Raw genomic sequence first — 20,652 nt, 5'->3', positions numbered from 1 at the left:
GTCTTGTCCGACACTCTATTGCGTAGCGACATGTCGCCGATGTCGCCACGAGGAGACTAAATGGTCGGCAGGGCTGTTCTTTGCCAAAAGAGAAGCCGTTCCCCACACCGAATCCTTTAAAATCTCCCAAGCTCTAAAGGCGCGCCCTGCCTTACTCATCATGCATGCTTCGGCTGGTGGAGAGGGCTGTAGCGGCTGGCAAGGCAAATGGGGTCCTCCATGCAAAGTTTACCAACAATAAAGTTGTTTGTCCTCCTCGTCCCAAGAGGAAAAATCACGCGCTACTTCAACGCAGCAAATATTACTCGTGCCGGCGTGGCGGGAGAGCCAAGGAATAGTTTGCAGTAATTTGCGGCGGAAAAAGTGGACCCCGGCATAAAACACGTTCGTGTTAAAATATTAGAAAAGAAAACGTCACTAGATCCCGGCGATTGCTACGTTTCTCCAGCAGCTCGCGGGTGCTAAAAGTGTTCGGTCGGCGCTACCAGATACAGCCTCTGCTATCAGCGCCATGGTTGCGACCAGTATGCGGCGAATAATGCTCGAAGCCTCGTTGAGAGAGGTGGGTTGAGAAGTATAGATGGGCTATCACCGTCGGCAGGCGCGCATGCGTGTTATGCTCCTGTCGTTTACCGCCGGTGCAGCTACACGGCGCTTCTATAGGGTTCGGCCACAGTTTCCGTGCTCAAATTACTTCTGACGGCCCCTGTACCATGCCTCGAACGATGTTTCGTGCAGTTTGCTAAGACATCTGGAAACGATGCACGGAGAGCGTCAGTGACACCTGTTGCCGTCGTCGAAGGGTGTAACCTTGATACAAAAAGGGTTCGCTCTTTCTTAGGGCGGGCTACAGATAGACTTTGCTTTACCAACGCTGGCTTTCACTAGTCGACGTTTGGGCCCGCCGGTAGGTCTTGTCATGTCAGCTGTCTTCTGCAGTACTCGGGAGGAGGAAAGGTGAGCGTTCGTGGACCCCGCACCGTCTGCTGACGACGAACACTGGCCAACCAAAGGGTGGGCGGTTCCTGTATGATACGAATACGATGGCGCATCACAAACAGCTCAACGGCTGGAGTCTGAGCAAGGAAGCATTTCAATCGAAACAGCGACCGGTGGAACAATATGTTTGCACAGCAGTTCATTGTTTCTTGCGAGGTGGGAGCGCAAGCCCTCATTTCACTCTTCAGTTCACGCACGGGAGACAATAACTCTGGCATCTTCGTAAGCAGAGTCATAACCAATTCACGCAAGTCAGCGGTCTCGCACGGGTCGAAACGACTGCTGGGTGCCACCTGGCAGAGACTGCTCGTCGGGAAATTCCGTTTCGTCCGGACGTTTCCGCCTCGTACAGGAATTACACTTGAACGTACAAACACCAGTGGCCATGAACAATTCACAGTCCTTCCCTTCCACATTGATACAATGGCAATGATAACGGCTTTTGCAAGGACCACAACATCGCAGGAATTGTTGCCGCTTGACGAAACCTTCGTCACAAGACGGGCAAACATCCTTTGATTTTACCATGCCGCTATCGCGGCCAAGTTATGGCGCATGCGCGGCACAGCCTCCGTGCAGGAGTGCGGACAACACGCCAGCGCTCATTCAGTGCGCAGCGCTGTATGAGCCATGATGATTGACCTTTTCTACACGGTCGATCGAGGACTTCTTAACTGGGCTCCCCGGGAAGGAATTATTTTCTTCAGTCTTTGTGGGGAGATGGTCGCTAGGGGGACGCCGAGTGTGGACATCGAAACATCGGCTCGCGCTTCTTGAAATGGTTTCGGCCGGAAATTCTCTTCACACGTTCAGCATTTTGGTGTCATTCGACGCATAAAGTCGGCAGGACCACGTCGATACCAAGTATGTGGCGGTGGGTGGACTTTTTTTTGTTTTCAAGAGGACTTCCTGTGTGACCACGCCGCGGCCGCGTTAAGCCTACCGTTCTAGGCCTGGCTCCCCAGCGAACGCTCGGCGGGTGAGCTTCGCGCGGTTTCGATCCGCCACGACACGATGGCTACGGCCATGCAAATCACCGTGAAAGGGGAAGATATCTCCCCCAAGGAATTTAGTAACGGCGCCGGATGGACAACATCGATCAACAAGCGCAAGTCGGCCAGCAAGGACGCGCCCGAGCAAAGCGACAGAGCCTCGTCCGCACTGCGAGGCGGGAACAAAGGCCCTGCTCCGGCGAACGTGAAGAAACGTATCAACGCCGCTTCGAGGCTGCCCCCGTTGCCAAAGGAACATATTCGAATCATCGTTCGCCCCCGCGGAGGCCTGGACATCAGGAAGGTGGGCCATCTTAGGGTCGCCCAAGCCCTGATCACCGCCGCCAACCTGCAGGATACGGACGTCACGGAGGACATCATATGTCCAAACATTATGCAGAACATCATAGTTGCGTGCACCCCCTCGAAGCGCAACGCCATGGCTTACGCTGGGGTGAAGGACATCAACATCGGCCAAGCCAGTTATGAGGTGAAAGCTTACTTTGCTGCTCCCGAGAACTCGTGCAAGGGTGTCATACGTGGCATCGATCCCGCCATAGAGCACCACGAGTTACAGCGCCTCATAATACAGCCCAAAAGCCCCACTGCCCCCGAGGTGAGGAGAATCAAGAATACGAGAACCGTCGTAATTCTTTTCGACGGCCTTAAAGTGCCGATTATGTTAAATATGGCCCGTCTCGTGAAGTGCTCGCTCTACCGCAGACAGACCGGTATCTGCTACGCCTGCGGTAGACTCGGCCATCGAGTCGATGTATGTCCAGCATCCGGAGATGTTATCTGCCGGGGGTGGGGCGAAAACAACCCAGACAACAAACACGACTGCTCTCCCAAATGCACCCTCTGCGGGGGGCCTCACACGACAGCAGACAAGACCTGTAAGCAACGTTACCATATGCCCTTCCTGGTACGTCAACGCCGTAGGGAGAGACGCAAGCGCGGCGACGGGGGCAGCAACACCTGCAGCGGACATACGTCACTGAGCCGTTCAGGTGATCGAGGCGGCTCCGGCAACGGATCCAGAGGACGCTCGAAAGAGCGCTCGTCTTCCAAGGGGTGCACTCCTTCGAGGACCAGACTCGGCTCCAGGGGGCGGTCTCGCTCTCGCTCCAAGGGACCTCCTGCTGTTCGAATCCAGGTGCCAGCCAGCAGCAGCCAGGACACCGGCTGGGCTGATCGAGTGAGGGACTTACCACCACCACCACCGAGAAAGGTAACGGGGGGTGTATCGTCAGAGCATGACAGGATCGCACAACTAGAAAAAGAAAACGCGGTACTGAGACATGCTCTCTAACAGCTTAGGGCAGAGGTCGCAGCACTTAAGACAAAAGATCGAAAGACAATAGGGGAGGGCGACAGTCATCCTGAGCAGCCGCCTTCCTCTGTGGGCGAGGTTCCCATGGAAGTTCCGGTAGCACAGTCGGTGCCTTGCGTTCAGTCCAAAAGGAGAGCACTCTCTCAGACCGGCGGGCAGCCGAAGGGCGTCTTTTCGGGCCGAATCGAGAAATTGGAAACCGCGAAGGATAGTCGTTTTGAAAAGATCGAGAAGGCGACGGGCGAAATGCGAGTAGTTTTAGACAAAGTCGTGGAATCTATTCAAACTCTCGTGGCCAGGTGCGACAGGATAGACATGGCAGTTTCGAACTGGTGCATCCTCCAAGGGCAACAGGCAATCGTTAATAACCTTCAACATGGCGGTACAACACATTAACATAGAAGTCTGGCAATGGAACTGTAGAGGCTTCACCCGAAAAAAGGGTGTCCTCAATCACTTTGTTCGATCCACACCGAAGAAGCCCCAAATAATTTGGTTCAGGAAACTCTGACAGACGAGGTTTCGGTATCTGGTTACAAAGCTCACACTTGTCTGGGCGAGGGGAAAAGGGGCATCAGTATCCTGGTAGCAAGTCACCTCACTTTCATCGTACATGACATCGGCTGCGAATGCTATAAGACTGAGCACTCGCTCATTGACATCACACGTGTAAGGCATCTTAAAACAGCATTTTCCTTCTTAACATGTACAGCCCGCCAAGAGACCATAAGCAGAAGTTCACCACTATCATAAATAAGGCCGTCAGTCGGGCGGGGTCGAGTCCGCTTTTGGTGGCAGGAGATTTCAACGCCCCGGACCAAGCGTGGGGCTACCCCCAGGCCACCCACAAAGGGCTAGACTTGTGGCAGGTCACAACCAACCACAACCTCCTGCTTCTGACGGATCCGGCGTTTCCGACTAGGAAGGACAATTCATGTACGAGGGATACTACTCCCGACTTGTGTTTCGTCAGGGGCTTCGATTCTGTATCCTGGACAAATCTCAGCGGGAATCTGAGAAGTAACCATAACACTCTGGCCACGACTCTGGAGGTAGGATGTATGGCTCCCAGGAAATTCGTAGTCGCTGACTGGGACGCCTTAAAAAAATCAGGAAGGAGCGCTCCAAGAATGAGCAGCAGGGCAATGCCGTTAATTTAGAGGAATGAATGCAACAGATCAGAAAAGATATTAAGGTGGTGACCAAGAAGGTCCACACCGACCTCGAGGTCGAAAGAATGGATAGTAGGCTGGCGCACCTTCTTGAAGCAAAGGAATCGCTAACCAATAGGTGGAAAATGCAAAAGCTCCATCGATGGCTCAGAAAAAAGATTGCGGTGGTCAATAAGGCCATAGAGGATCACTGTCGATTATTAAGCAAACAGCAGTGGGACGAGGTATGTAACTCCGTAGATGGACAAATGACGCACGCACGAGAAAAAAGTGAAGCCAAGAACCAACAGGAGAACTTCATTGTTCTTTTATTAACGTGCTGGTGTCTTTTATTAAATGCTGCATTCAAGTTGCATTTTTGCTTTGTTGGGTTGTTTGTGCTTCGTTCTCTTTTTAGCATCTTGCGTAATTACTGTTTTGAACTTGCTGCTTTTTTTCTTTCTCAAACCCCCCACAGGAATGGGCGATGTAGGTATTTGTAATAAATACATAAGCTAAATAAGCTTGTTACTGCGGCATCGTCGTTTCCGACAGCGCGCTGGAAGCACAGCGCAGCTGATGTAACAGGCCCTGCCACAGAGGGGTCAGCGTTTGATATTTAATTTCGGTATTTTTATTATTACCTGTAACCTGCATAAACGCCGTTGGTTATTTCCTCGTAAATACAGCCCACAAAATTATAATTTACTCGCATTATTCGCACTTAACCAGACACAATTGCGCAAGTGCCAATAACAAAACGCTGTGTTCGGTTGCGTCTACCGATCTCTGCTTGGCGCCTAATTAATATTCGTGTGCTAGAACAATTTTACGAGCATGGTTGGAAGTGTAGCATCCTTTATAGAACCTGCAGTGTCAACAAACGTCCGCGCAGTGCGGTTGGCTGGTGACGCCATTCGGTTTCAGGCACAATCCCACGATGCTCAGCATGTCATCGGTGGCCTCCTTGATGCCGCAAAACACTGTGTGGCTGGCGTTGTACACTGCTTCGCCTTCGACAAAGCACCTTCGTGTCTCATCGGCAAGGAAAAAGATGATATGAAGAGACACTAATGGGCCCGGACCGGCTTTTTCCTCCGGACGCGCGCGCTTACGCGACGTCCCGATCATCGTCCCGTCCTCCATTTTGGATACCCCGTCGCGCCACCTATATTCGTTGGAAAGTGCGAATAGGGGATCATATGGTGAAGAACCATGGGGGAGTGCACCTTCGAAGATATAGCGGCCATCTGCGAATGCAGCTTGGTTCCTGGTTAAATGATGTAGTTACACGATAACGCGTACGTCACTGAACTGGGAGGGAAGCGTGGAGGTGATCACTTCCCGGGGTGAATACATATCGCTAATATGGGGGAGGGTTGACAACAGCATTGGCAAGATTCTTGTTAATGAAAATTTCGCCTGGGCGTGGTTGAGAAGGGAGGCCATTTTAAGAGAACCTTTCGCTTAGAGGTTTTATGCGAGACGAAACACCGTATTTTAAGTACAAGACGTCGCACGAATGGCCATCTAAGAAGCAAAAAGACATTTTCCCTTTGAAAGTTTTTTTGTAATGTTCAGGTCGAATATCTTGCACCTTTAGCCCTTTCCTGCCCAACAAAAAGATTTTAGAAAAAAAGGCCACAAGTAAATAAATTTTGTGTATTTACCACTTCCTAATCATGCTTCGGTAAGTGAAAATAGAAAGCGCAGATTATTTCACACAGAAAACAAATCCACACATATGTGTGGGCTGGGCTTCTCTTCGTATGATCTGCGGGCAGTAAGAATAACTTAAAAATGGCACCAGGCGCAGAAAACCTGCATTTTTACGTTTTATTTACGAGTTTTACATTGTTTTCAGGAGTGCTTATATTATACGTGGGATTTTTGGAAAATAATAATCGTGATTGATTGATTGTAGGGTTTAAAGGGACACTGAAGTGATATGTAAACATTGCGGGATTACTTGCGCAAATTGTAGTCCGGAGTCCCCAGACCATGTTTCGACCACCCTGGGCGCGTTTACGCGATTTTATTTAGTAGAAAAATTAATTCGAAAATTCTGTCCTCCTCTCTTTACGCTCGCCCATTTTCTGCAGCGTTTTCGTGTGACGTCGAGAGGAGCCGAGCTCGCAATTGGCTGCGCTACTGCACGGCTCCCCTGCCTTCAGACAGTCAGTCGGCCCAGCGTTTCGTCCGCCGGCCGCCGACGGGTCGTCGCAATTCGTTCGCTCAGTTGAAACGAAGCCAGGACATGTTTGTGAATGGTAGAATCTGCCTTTCTTTACTTGGTTAGTTTGTACACTGTATCTAGCTCCAAGTCAAGGTCTCTTCACACAAGCGCTGCACAAGCGCAGATGCGACGCTTCGCTGACTGGTACGCCTGTAGGAAAATATAAGGCCTCTTGAAGGCGGGAGAAGAGTCAGCGAAGTCAATATAGGTACTAAGGAAATAAAATCAACTGATATTTTTACCGTACAGCGTAAAACTAGGGTGCGGGAAGCACTTTTTTGCGCTGGGCGAACAAGCACAGCGGTCAGCAGCACGACTACGCATCTGCGAACGCTTTTCCGTCTACGAAATGCAATTGCTAGACGTGAGCTATTATGGAAACTCGGGCGACGCTTACTGCACGAGCGCAATACAACAAAAAGCACCTAAGCTGCCTGAAATGCCAAAACTAAATAAAAGTGTAAACTGGTTGTACAATATATACCCTATATTACCACGGCCAGCGGAGCCCGCTCCGTGGCCTAGTGGTTTGGGGCGCTAGATATGCCACCGCAAGTATTTTGCAAGTCAGGAGTTCGCCCCGCGGGTACGCTTGAAATGCCAAATCTAAATAAAAGTGTAAACTGGTTGTACAATATATACCCTATATTACCACGGCCAGCGGAGCCCGCTCCGTGGCCTAGTGGTTTGGGGCGCTAGATATGCCACCGCAAGTATTTTGCAAGTCAGGAGTTCGATTCCCCGCGGGTACGTGCTTTTTTTTTTCTGTAAGTTAACTTTTTCGTTTTCCGCCGATGTTTTCTACATTGAGTTCACCTTTTTTTGGGCCGCAACGTTCATGGCTCCACGAACTAGTTCACAAAACGCGCGCAGGCTGGCACTGGCGCGCTAGCGAGTTCTTGTTGGCGTGCTGTTGCCATAAGCACCGACTGCTTGCAGGCAGTGGGCACAGGCCAGAATGAACAGACCCTTGGCCTGGTGCGAAGACGCTTTTTACAATACAGGCATGAGGGAGGCAAGCTCCAAATATGGGGGAAAAACGCATGACATTTGGGCGTCTGCTGGTACGCGGAGGGCGTTCATGCACTGCGTAGGTTTCGGCTAGTGAATGCTACGATTCCAAGCCGTCCTAGGAGGCTTATCTTTATGCATTTTTACAGCTGACAACATGGCAGAAGCGCGGTACGATGATTACTGAGTTATTGAGAATGCCCATCCAACAACGCCCACGGTTGTGTTTTACAGAACTGAAACCGAAACCGAAACTTGTTTGGTTGCTCACCTTGGGCGTCGTCCAATCACGGTGCCCGCTCCTCCTAACGTCACAGCTTTAGTTGGTGCGGCCGCCGCAAACCGCGCATGGTAGTTTTTCTTCTTTCGCGCTTTGTAAAATAATTACCGATTTGTCAATCGTAAAAATGATGAAAAGTGTGCTAATTTGAGCCAGTCTACGCAGTACAAGCAAAAACGGGAGCTTGACAAATTCACTTCAGTGTCCCTTTAACGCGCCGACGCAACGCAGGCGATGAGGTGCGCCGTAGTGGAGGGCTCCAGATTAATTTGGACCACCTGGGGATCTTTAACGTGCGCCGAAATCTCGTACACACGGGCGTTTTTGCTTTTCGCCTCCATCAGAAAAGCGGCCGCCGCGGCCGGGAATCGAACCCGCGACCTCGTGCTCAGCAGCGCAACGCCTTAGCCACTGAGCCACCGCGGCGGTTAATAATAATCGTGAAGTTTTAATTAATATAATTATTAATTATAATTAATATTTTTTCACAAGTAATTACGGAACTAGTTCAAGGTTAAGGCGCGAGAAAACATTACCAACGAGCCAGCACAAAACCGCGAATAAATGAGACACGAAGAAAGGAAGAAAAAATTTTTATCGCTAGCGCTGCAGTGCACGAACCCGCCACCCTGTAGTGCCCAGCAAAATTTTCGTGACGAAAAAAGCCCAGCCCACACATATGTGTGGGTGCATTTTTCAACCGTGATGACGGAACGAAGACGAAGGGAACGGGTGTATTTTTTAGCCAATCGCGTTTTTCCAAGTCCTGCAAGTCGTGTATTACACTTGTTATTCAGAAAATATGAGAATAGCAAGAGGAAATATGTTTTTATCTTGAAGGCGGCTAGCGTGATCGCGCTGGCTTGAGCGCCGTTTTTAACGAGCGATTTCTCGCCCCCTGGTGGCGAAATGAGTGAACTAACGAAACCAATAAAGTCTCGAAAGCGTTCGCTACGGCTACCAAGGACTGTGAAAGTGAAACCGAAACAGGTGCCACTTAGTAAACGATTTGTTGACCCACACGTTTGTGTGGGCTGGGCCGTAAAGGGTTAGGGATGAAAAATCATTTCGAAAACCATAGCTAATTTGTGAATACAGCTGTAACAAATTATGCGGATAAAGTCAACTACATGTTAGTGTGATTGAATTTCTATTACTACCCACCAAGTGTACAATGATGGCCCCACATCAACATAACGAGAAATTTTCTTCTAAGCTTCAGCCAACACTTCTATGGTTCTATGTGCCCACTGTGTTGCGAACCTTTAGTGCGAAGTATTACAAACATGCCTATGAATGTGTACATTTACAAAGGCAACATATAAATAATATTTGTTTTACCCTATTTTTTGCACAACGAAAGTCAGCTAACTCCCTGCGACCACACAACTGACGTGCAGATAAGCATTAAATTGTTCATCGTGACTGTACAAATTCGGGGGAATTTGTTTTTGTGCTCCCGTACTGCAGCTGCAAGCTCTCCACACTCTTCCGTGACTTGGCTTCCATGAGTGATGGGGACCCACGCTTCAGAGACCTTGCCCTGGGCTTGTCACTGCGTGGTCTAGGCGACCGGATGCGAGTTGTAGTGGACATCTTTCTCGGAGGAGGTAGCGAAGCCTTTATCATTTCCTTCCTCTGCTTCTCGCTCATCACTTCCGGGGATGCTACCTGTTTCGTTTTCTCTTTCTTGAAGAAGACGAGTTCCGGCAGCCACTGGACACCAACCGCTGTCAGTAGCGCAAGCAAGGAAAAGGCCATGTGGGCGAGCATAGTAGTAGTTCTGCCCGGGTTCAGTCGCATCAGAGTTGCTAGCAGCCCTCCCAACCTGCCGATGAAGGCTGAAAAGAAGAAGCCCTTTGCTCGGACCGCAGCGGGGAAGGCTTCCGCAGTAAAGCAATAGTTGATCGTCACGGCCGAGTGAGTCGCTTGCTGAGCGAACATTGTCAAGTGGGAAATGACTCTGGGATAGCCTACGATATTCAACACGACAAAGAGAGCCCAAAAAAGACACAACAGGATCAGGCTCACCCAAAGAGCATGACGGTAGCCTTTTCTCCGCATGTACCAACAAATCGCGAAGTGAAACAATGTCTCAAGCACGATATAGGTGGCTTCCTCAAACCATGGTTTTGTACTAGACGGCAAAAATAAAACGTATAAGGCCAGCGTCAACGTAAACCAGGCCAGGGCTGCCGAGAGGGCGCTTCCACCGCTAAAGAGAAAGGATAGTGCAGTTGTTTTTGACCATGACGCCGGCGTAGAAGCAGCATCTTCGTCTGTCTTTATGTGGACTTTCAGTGCTTTGAACGTCACTTTGGCCCTCACCAGGTCCATGCCATTCATCCTGGCCGTTCTCAGAATATTCTGTAAAGCTTGTTGAGTCATCCCCGAGGCAAGCAGCCAAATAGGAGACTCTTGAATCAGCGAACCCGACACGGCCAGTAAAACAGTGGGGGCGATAAGGAATATGTGGGCCAGGTACCAGGAAGGTTTCATCCGTGAGACGACGTTGAGCACGGGTGGCGATAGGGTAAGTACGACGGCTGAGCTGACGAAGGCGAGGATGGCACGGTGCTCGTTGTCAGTCACCTCATAGAGCAAGATGAACAGCAGGGCAAAGGCCGCATAGGAAGTGGCCGAGCTGACAAGTCGCGCCATCAAAAACATGAAGAAGGAGTTCGCTACAGCTGAGACCATGCTCGCGAACGAGAACGCCCATAGCAGCGTTATGATGACGGGCCTCCTGCCAAAGCGGTCAGCCAGCGCTCCGGCGACTGGCGCGGAGAAAACTGGGCCGACCATGTAGAGAAAAAAGGAAAACTGGTAGAGCCATTGACGGTCGCACACCAGGTTCCACATGCTGACAATACTGTCGGGGTAGCCTTTGTCTTCATAGTCCCATTCGCGGCAGGGCACTTCAGGACGTTCTGCTCCTTCGCCCTGCGTTAAACATTGAAAAAGCCTTGAGTTAGAATTCTTCAATTTCCCGTGTAACAAAGAAAGACGAAGGCAAGACGGGACACACACGCGCTGAAGTCTGAACTAAGTTTATTGCTGTTACGGCTGGTATACAAATACAGTAGATGTCATGGCAACCAAACCGTCAAGAAGAAATGCCGTACACAACAACTAATAGTACTATCATGACAGCACTGACAGCATTCGCTTAGAAATTTTCATATTCGCGTATTTAGTGGCCTATAAGTCTGCAGAAGGAACGCTTACACAGGTTTATTCTTTCTTTTGAATAATAATGGATAAAAAAAGGTACAACGCACGAGAGAGATTTATCATCATCATCATCATCATCATCATCATCATCACCAGCCTATCTACGCCCACTGCAGGGCAAAGGCCTCTCCCATTATTCTCCAATTACCTCGGTCCTGTGCCAACTGTGACCAATTTATCCCCGCAAACTTCTTGATCTCCTCTCCCCATCTAACTTTCTGCCGCCCCCTGCAACGCTTGCCTTCTCTAGGGATCCACTCTGTTACCCTTAATGACCAGCGGTTATCTTGCCTTCGCATTACATGCCCTGCCCACGTCCATTTCTTCTTCCTAATTGCTACTAATATGTCTTTAACACCAGTTTGCACCCTGACCCACTGCGCTCTCTTCTTGTCCCTTAATGTTATACCTATCATTTTCCGCTCCATTGCCCGCTGAGTCGTTCTCAATTTAAGTTGAACCCTCTTTGTGAGCCCCCAAGTTTCTGCCCCGTAGGTGAGTACCGGTAAAATGCAGCTGTCATACACTTTCTTCTTCAGCGACAATGGTAGGCTGCTATTCATTATCTGAGAATGTCTGCCATATGCACCCCACCCCATTCTGACCCTTCTAATTATCTCTGCCTCATGGTTGGGATCTGGGGTCACAACTTGGTCTAAGTATATATATTCGCTTACCACCTCCACTGCCTCGCCATCTATCTCAAACTGCTGTGCTGTCCCGAGGTTATTGATTATTACTTTAGTTTTCTGCATATTAATCTTCAGGCCCACGGTTCTACTCTGTTCGCCCAGTGCGGAAAGCATACTTTGCAATTCGTCCCCCGAGTTACTTAGCAAGGCAACGTCATCAGCAAATCTGAGGTTACTGAGGTATTCTCCATTAACCCTTACTCCCACCTGTTCCCAATCCAACGTTCTGAATACTTCTTGTAAGCATGCTGTGAATAACATTAGAGAGATTGTGTCTCCCTGTCTGACACCCTTGCTTATAGGTATTTTACTGCTCTCCCTATGGAGGATGATGGTAGTTGTAGACCCATTGTAGATATCCTCTAGTATTCTTACATAATGCTCATCTACCCCCTGGTTCCGTAATGCCTGAATGACTGCTAGGGTTTAGACCGAGTCAAATGCTTTCTCACAATCTATGAAGGCTATATATAGGGGTTCAGTATACTCAGCGCACTTCTCTATCACCTGATTGATCGTGTGAATATGGTCCATTGTTGAATAACCGTTACGGAACCCTGCTTGTTCTATAGGTTGACTGAAATCTAAGTTTGCAGAGATTCGGTTAGCGATTACCTTGGTAAATACCTTGTAGACGACTGACAGTAAGCTGATCGGCCTGTAATTTTTCAAGTGCTTCATGTCGCCTTTCTTATGGATTAGGATGATGTTCGCGTTCTTCCAAGATTCCAGTACCATTGTGGTCATTAGGCATTGCGTATACAGGTTTGCCAGTTTTTCAAGTAGAATTTCTCCGCCATCCTTCAAGAGGTCTGCTGTTATCTGATCCTCACCAGGTGCTTTGCCCCCTTTCATTTCGTTCGAAGCCTTCCTTACTTCTTCGGTCGTTACTGGTGGGATGTCTATCTCCCCTGAACTACTGTCTCGTTCGGCATTATCCTGTATGTCCCGGCTACTGTACAGATCCCTATAGAACGTCTCGGTCACTGTGACTATTTTATCCCTATTTGTGATGACATTGCCTTGCTTATCCTTAAGTGCATATATCTGATTTTTCCCCACGCCAAGACGTGTCTTCACTGCTTTCAGGCTACCTCCGTTCTTTACAGCGTATTCGATCCTCTCCATATTATACTTGCGTATGTCAGCTGTCTTACGCTTATTGATTAGCTTCGAGAGATCGGCTAGTTCTATTCTGTCAGCTGCGGTAGAGATTCTCATGGTTTGCAGTTTTCTCATTAGATCTTTCGTCTCCTGTGAAAGTTTACCAGTATCCTGTCTAGCCATAGTGTCCCCGACTTCCACTGCACACTCCGTGATAATGCGTGTAAGGTTGTCGCTGGGTTCCTGTGTCGTAGGCTCAGCTTCCTCGTTAAGGGCGGAATATCGGTTCTGCAGCGCGATCCTGAATTCTACTTTACGTCTTACTGTTAGCTCATTGATCGGCTTCTTTCGTACTAGCTTGTTGCGGTCCCTCCTCAAATCTAGCCTAATTCGAGATCTTACCATACGGTGGTCACTACACCTTACCCTTCCGAGCACTTCCACATCCTGCACGACGCCAGGGTATTCGCATAATATGAAGTCTTTCATTTTTGTGCTCCCCATTCAGGCTCCTCCAGGTCCACTTCCGACTCTCCCGTTTACAGAAGAAGGTATTCATTATGCGCAGATTATTCCGTTCTGCAAACTCAACTAGTAGGTCCCCCCTGCTATTTATACAGCCCAGACCATAGTTCCCAACTGCCTTGTCTCCAGCCTGATTCTTGCCTACTTTAGCATTGAAGTCCCCCTAACTACGGTGTACTGTGTTTTTACTTTAGCCATTGCCGATTCCACATTTTCATAGAAGCGTTCCACTACTTGGTCGTCGTGGCTGGATGTGGGCGCGTAGCCCTGCACCACCTTGAGCTTGTACCTCTTATTGAGCCTAATTACGACACCTGCTGCCCTTTCGTTAATGCTATAGTATTCATCTATGTTGCCAGCTATGCTTTTATTGACTAGAAGTCCCACTCCCAGTTCTCTTGTGTCCTCTAGACCACGGTAACACAGGACGTGTCCATTTTTCAGCACCGTAAAGGCTTCGCCCGCCCTCCTAACCTCGCTAAGCCCTATGACATCCCATTTAATGCCCTTTAATTCCTCGAACAACACCTCGAGACTTGCGTCGCTAGATAAGTTTTGCGCGTTAAACGAGAGAGATTATTGAGTGATTTATGCAGATTAATGAACGACCCTGGCCCTCCCCGTAGGACGCCGATCATCAAGCGGTAAAATTGACGTCTGCTGACAACGGTAACGTTTCGGCGCCGTTGCTGCGTTTTTACCCTGTACAGTTAAACGGTGGCTCCCAGTGGCGGCTGCAGACAAGACGCGACACAGACCCTCCTCCCGCTTAGGCCTTACATACGAAGGTAGATTACTTTGATACCTGAAGATCACTCTTTTTTTCCTCAAATACCGCACACATACCACCTGTAACAATACACTTGTCTATTACATCCAGGGAGTCTTAGAATTTCAAAACTCGGTATACTCACCAGCAGGCACGTTGGCTACCGACCCCCAAGAGCATGTGACACCAATTCGCACTGCCGAATAAGTTTTTCCCGCAATCGTAGTTGGCCCAACTATGGAATCGGCGTAACCCTGCTTCAAGTCTCGCATATTTGCTGTTGTTATTTATCTTCCACGAAGGTTAATGCGCAACAGTGGGGCGGGAAACTCTGGGCTGCGACAGCCGAGCCCGGCGGTTTTCCTGACTTCACAGTTCAAGGTTTAACGTCGTGAACTTGTGCCCACACCTCGACATACATGAAGTATAACGTTGCTTGTCATGTGGTTTGGCTGCATTTGAAGGTTCGGTAATGTTAGGCCTCATCACAGGATACTAGGGCTCACACCCGCTTTTTGGTCTACCTTCCCTAAGTGTCCCCCTTACAAAATTGCTTTAATTTGTACCCAACCTTTTTCCAACTTGGATTACCTGACGATGTTTTAAGACCTCCAAGCGAACGTTAGGCCTGTGCTACAGCGTGCTCTAGTATCCACGTATTTGCATTAACCTACGGTGGGATGTAGAATATTGGTTTACACCAGGAATGTGTGTATCTCCAGCACATATTTGTGTAGACGCTGCTGGGCGTCAGTGTTTTGGAGTTACCATTCCGGAATTGGAATTGCTCCGGATTCATTCCATCATTTCGAGATGCCAGAATGGAATGAGAATGCAATAAGGACAACGCTTGAAGGGATGGTACGGTAATGGAATTAAGCAGATTTTGGCCGGAATGGAACGTGGATGGAATGGTGATTTTCAGACGATGGAGTCACCATGACGGGCACCTTCCGGCTACTTATTTAGTCCTTGGCAGCGACAGCGGCGGTATATTTCAACGGGAGCACCGGTGACGAAAACATGAACGCATACGTGGCATCTTCGGTAACCGGGCATCTCGGTTAGCGGGTGGGAAAGAGAACGTGGAGAGGCACAAGTGTGTCGTCCGTGTATTCTTGCACGAGACAAGAGGGTGTACGCACCACAGAAGGGGGAGTTGCTGTAAGTCACTTGGAGTGGAAGCATTAAAACCACATTTCTTCAGAAGTCTCAGGTTGCATTTCAGAAGCTTGTTCATACTCCAAAATTGTGCTATTCCTAACAGTGGCTCCCACGCATGCAGTGAAGTCGGCGCGAAAAGGAACAGGGGTTTTGAAAGGCGTGTTGAAGCTATAGCAGAAGAAATACGTTCGAAGTTACTAACTTCTGGAGCACCAGTTCTTTTACATTTCATGTTTTTCCTTCTGGCTGCCTTCGGTATTTTTGTACAATGCTGTGAGAATATTGATCCCTCATCTGATATATATATATACTGCATAAAACTGGTTTGTTGCATCCGACTCACTGAACTCTCATTTTTTACCTATTTTCCAGCTTCCCACATTGTGCAACAGCCCATATTTATTATTCCGCTTCGGTAACTTATAAAAAGTGCGAAGTCACTGGGCCTACAATCACTGCCCTGTGAGGAAACATTTGTATACGTTGTGAGCAAATGTAGCACCACGGGTGGTTTCAAAACGGTTTACCGAAGCTTTGCAGGTTGCCGAAGCAGTAGCCGATGCAACCGTCGCTGGGGCTAGCTGCGTCCACGCCCTGTACCTCTTGCTGCCCATGACGAAATACCTCCAACCAAAGAACACGAAATTTTTCCCCTTAGGCATGTATCGTCACGTCTGGCCGGTGGCGCTTTTAGATTTCGGCTCTTCGTGCTTTGGCAGGCTCTTCGAAGCATAACTTTCTCTGTTAAACTGTCCGTGGTGCCCATGGCAGGAGGGCGTCTCCGTGGTAGGCGCCGTGTGCCCAGATCACCAGGCGGAGAAAAACGTCCAGAAGGAGAGGGTGGGAAAGACAAACGCTGCGCTTCTCAAGCCGCGGTGATTCACACCACATGCTGATACTGTAAAAGCTTGCAGCTAGCAATATAAAGTGTCCGCGCATGAAACATGGAACACTGAGTCTGCTTGGTGTTCTCCTCACACCGTCCAGAGCCGGCACGCAACGCAGACCGTTGTGACTTGCAAGCTGACCTCAAAGGCATCTCCCTGAAATACGGCTTCAACCTGTGGAACTTTGGTCCGTCGGTTGAAGCTAGCTTGGCCCTGGGGCTCCAGAAGCAGCAAACGTTGTGACTTGAAAGCCAGCCTGGTAGGCATCTTCTGGGAATACGGTTTCGACCTGTGGACTCTGTCCGTCTGTGGCAGTTGGGCCCTGGGGCTCCACGAACGGCATATAATGTTGAACTGTTAACAACGACGATGATCTCTTCTCGATCGCCGCCCCGTATAGACCATGAGATAAAGAAAAATCACAACCAAGGCAGGAAAAAGAAAATTGTGGGTGATGGCCTTTGCGTGCTCGGCACCCTTCCATAAGCCTAAGCACGGAGCTTCGGATGTGTCACTGAGCTTTCTAACTCCACGCTCTGCTATAGCAGTGGGCAGCTGAGATATGCAATTACATTAGATATTATATACAAGAATGCAGAAGCCACAGCTTCCAAAAAGCGTTCGTTTCTAACACTTCCGGCTCCAGCAGCGGCCTTGATAGCGAGTGGTTTGGCGGCTCTCAGCAGTAGGACAGGATACTTGTTCTTTGTTTGGCTGCTGTGTTTCTGTGCACGTGGCCTTTCCGCATGGGTACAAACAGACATGATTACTGAAGCCTTAGTCGTCAGCTTGAAAGTTCGGGCATTGCCATTATATATGTAGGAAGGTCTCATTTCAAAATGTTGATCAGGTCCTAATGCATACAGGGTGCTCGTTCGTTGAAACAAACCGCCAGGCGATATTTATGTTGTCACGGCTCCTGTTACACTATGGGTCTGTCACTTTAAATTAGGGAGTCATGTATAGTGTCCTGTATTGAACAGACTGCGCTGAGGTAATGCCTGGGCAATATTCTAGCGGAATGGAGGTCAACGTGTAACTTGTTGCGGCTTTCCTTGGGTGAATGCAAAACTGTTATCTCTGTGGGTGATGCTGCCTTGCCGTCTCTCGCGTTGATACAGTAGCATTAGTTCTATATGCTCTAAATTCGCATCCAATCATTCATGTAAGCATTTAAAGTGCGTGTAGATGTGAGCAAGCTCCGCGCGACATGCCTGCGAGTTTGCCACACAATGCTCATGCTGCTTGAACGATGTTACGCGAAGCAGATAGCAAGATGGTACGCTTCAGGCTGTGCAAAGAAACACAAAAAGCACACATCAATGCAATAGCCGCTTCATCGCGCGTCGCGGAAGAATAAACCATTAAAACATGATAACATGGAAATATACTATATTAGGTAGTGGGACTCCCGTTAACTAATATGCGGAAAGAAACAGTGTGACATTGACCCGTTCTAAAGCGTACGTTTTCCAATTGGGACCGATGGGGTTCGGTATGGAACCGATGGCCTTCTTTGAAAAAACTAATCAGCTCCCCATAGACCGGTTGCTCTGCCGAAAACCTCCGATAAGATCTCTGTCAATACGGGACGTGTATGAAACCGGGGACCACAAAAAATCTTTCTTTCTCTCTTAGACACCGGGCTTCCACTGCGTGAAAACGGTTTCTTGAAAATCGCGATTAAGGAACGGTTCTGAATAAGACAACACAAGCATCGATCATGCAGAAGCAGTACAGTAGTATACCTTTATCTTATAAACCACGTATCGGTACACATTTAAATCGTTCGTAGTTGCGTTTACTTTCGCACGAAAAATCGTCACATGGGTCTATTCTTCGCTTGCGATTCGGGTGTTTCGGTTGTTGCACCCAAACGATTCCGTAAAATCGTTTGGAAACACTTTTATCGGCTGTTGGAAGCACGTTTAGCGTTCGAGCTTCTCTCACCTGTCGCTCAGAAGGGGTCGTAATTTTTCCATTAGAAGAGTGTTTCGGCACTAGATATGTACGCAAGCTGCTACCACCTCCCAACTTCGGTGACAAGTGACACCTTTTGCTTACTTTTGCAGTTTTCAAAGAGTATTGTACCGTCAGATACATGTTGCGTTCCTCGGTAACTCGATTACCGCAACAAGGGGAAGTTTTTATAAAACTTCGAAGAATGAAAGGAATGGCATTGAACTGCCCGTGCTTTCCAGGGGCAGGAATGGACTAACTTTTTTCATTAGGAGGAATTGAAAGAATGGTAATTGAAAAAAGTTCACAGCCCTCAGAATGGAATTGGAATTGAATGGGGAGGCCCATTCCGCAACACTGCTGGGTGCACAACCGGGAATGGACAAAGCAATCATGCATTTATTTTGGTTATTGGCATAGGAATTCCCCAGGCGTGACGCACTCCACAAGGTGCGCTTTGCCTCCTACCGACGAAAGCGAAAAGCATGGTAACCTCTTTGCGCGGCAATGTGCGTCAAACAATTACGGCGTTTAAACCTTTTACGTCGTGGCGATACCTTGGGAGTGGTAAAACGCAGACGGCACCGCTAGGGCGCAGAAGCTGAGGTGCAGACGCAGAAGCACGCAGCTAAACTTTTTTGGCAACCCCCAATTTGTGGCACACGCAACACGCTGTAAGGTGCTGGTTCTTCGTGACCAATTCGCTGATTCGTTCACAGAAAAATAGATGTGTACGCAAACTGCGCTTCGGCACAACGTAATTTTTTATCAACGAAGTTAGAACCGTAAAATGGCACCCAAAACCGCTATTACCATCTCTTTCCCGGTAGTTGCGAAGATTAGGAACCCGCTCTTAAGATTGGTTCACGTCGCTATCAAGGGCAGGAAATACGTTTTCAAGTTTGATCTCGACGTAGATGTTACCGAACACCCATTACAAAAAAATGGGTTTTATTGTAAGCAGTATGGCCCAAATGATTGCAGTCACCAGTAAACAAACAAAATGAGCGAAGTTCGAAGCAAAGTCACGAAATAATTTCTGAAACTGCATGCACGAAATACCGCTTAAAAACCCTAAAATATTTCCGGCAATGCAAAACTCTGAGGAGCCTTCAACGTATACATTTCGACGTAATTCTTTTGTATTCACAATGAAGTCGAAGTGCTTGGGGTATTTTTAAATTGTTTTTAGGCTAAGCATATTGAATCTTTCAATTTTGTATGCCATGAAAGTCGCTTGTTATACGCTTGTATGACGCGACAAAAACTTTCCCGTTTTATCTGGAGAACATGTAGCAAGACACGTGAGTAATTTGCCTCGAATTTTCCTTTACAATTTGGTACTGTACAAATTTTTGGCCGCTACATATAGTGGTAGCCGAGGTTCGGCAGCGAAGGTGGTCTCTTCTTACAAAGAAGATTGCAGTGTCGAATTAAAGTTTCACCTTGACAGAGAACTAGCTTGTACGTGATGTAGAGATTTGGTATGGTTTGAGTGGAAGTAAAGCTATAGTAAGAGTAAGATGAAAGGAGTTTTGTTGAAATGTTTGAAAGGTAAGGTTGCTTAACGACATTTTAATTCCATGTTAGGGTTGAGGTTGATGTGACATCAGAAAAATCGATCTGAGCTGGACTTGAGGTCAGACCTCGTGACCTCATTACCAACATATTGGCATATTGGCTAGCGCCCTCACCTCCACAGGCGGATCGTAGACAGTGCATCCGCTGAATGTCCCGTCCGGAAGCAGAGGGATGGCTACGTTCCTCCAAGCTTCCTGAGACAAATGCCGGAGGTAGTCGGGACGCTTGCACCAGTGTCCCACGCGCCGACCAATGAGCTGGTAGGCGAGGACGTGCGCGATCAACATGCAGCCGGACAGCACGAAGGAACTGGCGACGAAAAGCTGGTAGCGCCCGTGGCCGAGGATGACGTACACGTTGTCCGTCAGGGCCGTCGGGGAGTGCGCCTTGAGGAAACCGGGCAGCACGTTCGGCTCGGGTGAGTCTTCGTCCTGTTGTGCCGGGACGCTATCTTGGGTTCGGGTTGTGCGGGTTGGCGAGGGTGTCCCGGAGGCGGGTGACTCTAGGGGCGAAACTGACACCAGTGTGCCACGCGAAGCTGCTCTGGAAGTCGTACATGCCATGTCCTCACAGGAAAAAAGGGCCGGGGACAAGCAAGGGTTGGCCTTGAATGCCCGATTGCAGTGCTTCTTCGGCGTCTTCTTTTGTCTTTTCTGGCGCGCAGACGGCCACTCGCTGCGAGTACCGCCTGTTAAAAATGGGCAAGAAGTCAGTCGTCAATGATGAGATTGCAGT

The 20,652-nt window shown here is 48.8% G+C and overlaps 1 protein-coding gene across 1 annotated transcript; it reads right to left on the bottom strand.

Moving 5' to 3' along the window:
* Positions 1-9,418: 9,418 nt before the first annotated feature.
* Positions 9,419-20,204, bottom strand: LOC144146694 (solute carrier family 22 member 7-like). Its single transcript, XM_077678621.1, has 3 exons — positions 20,031-20,204; positions 10,435-10,945; positions 9,419-9,732 (listed from the first exon to the last, which is right to left on the bottom strand). Exons 1-3 carry the CDS (start codon positions 20,202-20,204, stop codon positions 9,419-9,421), a joined length of 999 nt encoding a protein of 332 aa, XP_077534747.1.
* Between the last annotated feature and the right edge of the window lie 448 nt (positions 20,205-20,652).

Source organism: Haemaphysalis longicornis, unplaced genomic scaffold, assembly GCF_048455015.1.
Source record: "Haemaphysalis longicornis isolate Haplotype H1 unplaced genomic scaffold, Haemaphysalis longicornis Haplotype H1 scaffold_7, whole genome shotgun sequence".
Classification (NCBI taxonomy): Eukaryota; Metazoa; Arthropoda; class Arachnida; order Ixodida; family Ixodidae; genus Haemaphysalis; species Haemaphysalis longicornis.
Note: the sequence above shows the minus strand (reverse complement) of the source record. Positions and strands in the feature narration are given on the sequence as shown.

Bases quoted from the DNA above. Each gene is read 5' to 3' on its own strand.
- LOC144146694 (XM_077678621.1), bottom strand. From the start codon at position 20,204: ATGTTGATCGCGCACGTCCTCGCCTACCAGCTCATTGGTCGGCGCGTG. The intron at 10,946-20,030 runs GTGAGGGCGCTA...TGTTTAACGCAG, and splicing joins TCTACGATCCGCCTGTGGAG to GGCGAAGGAGCAGAACGTCC. The intron at 9,733-10,434 runs GTTCGCTGATTC...CGCTACTGACAG, and splicing joins TGTTTTACTGGCCGTGTCGG to CGGTTGGTGTCCAGTGGCTG.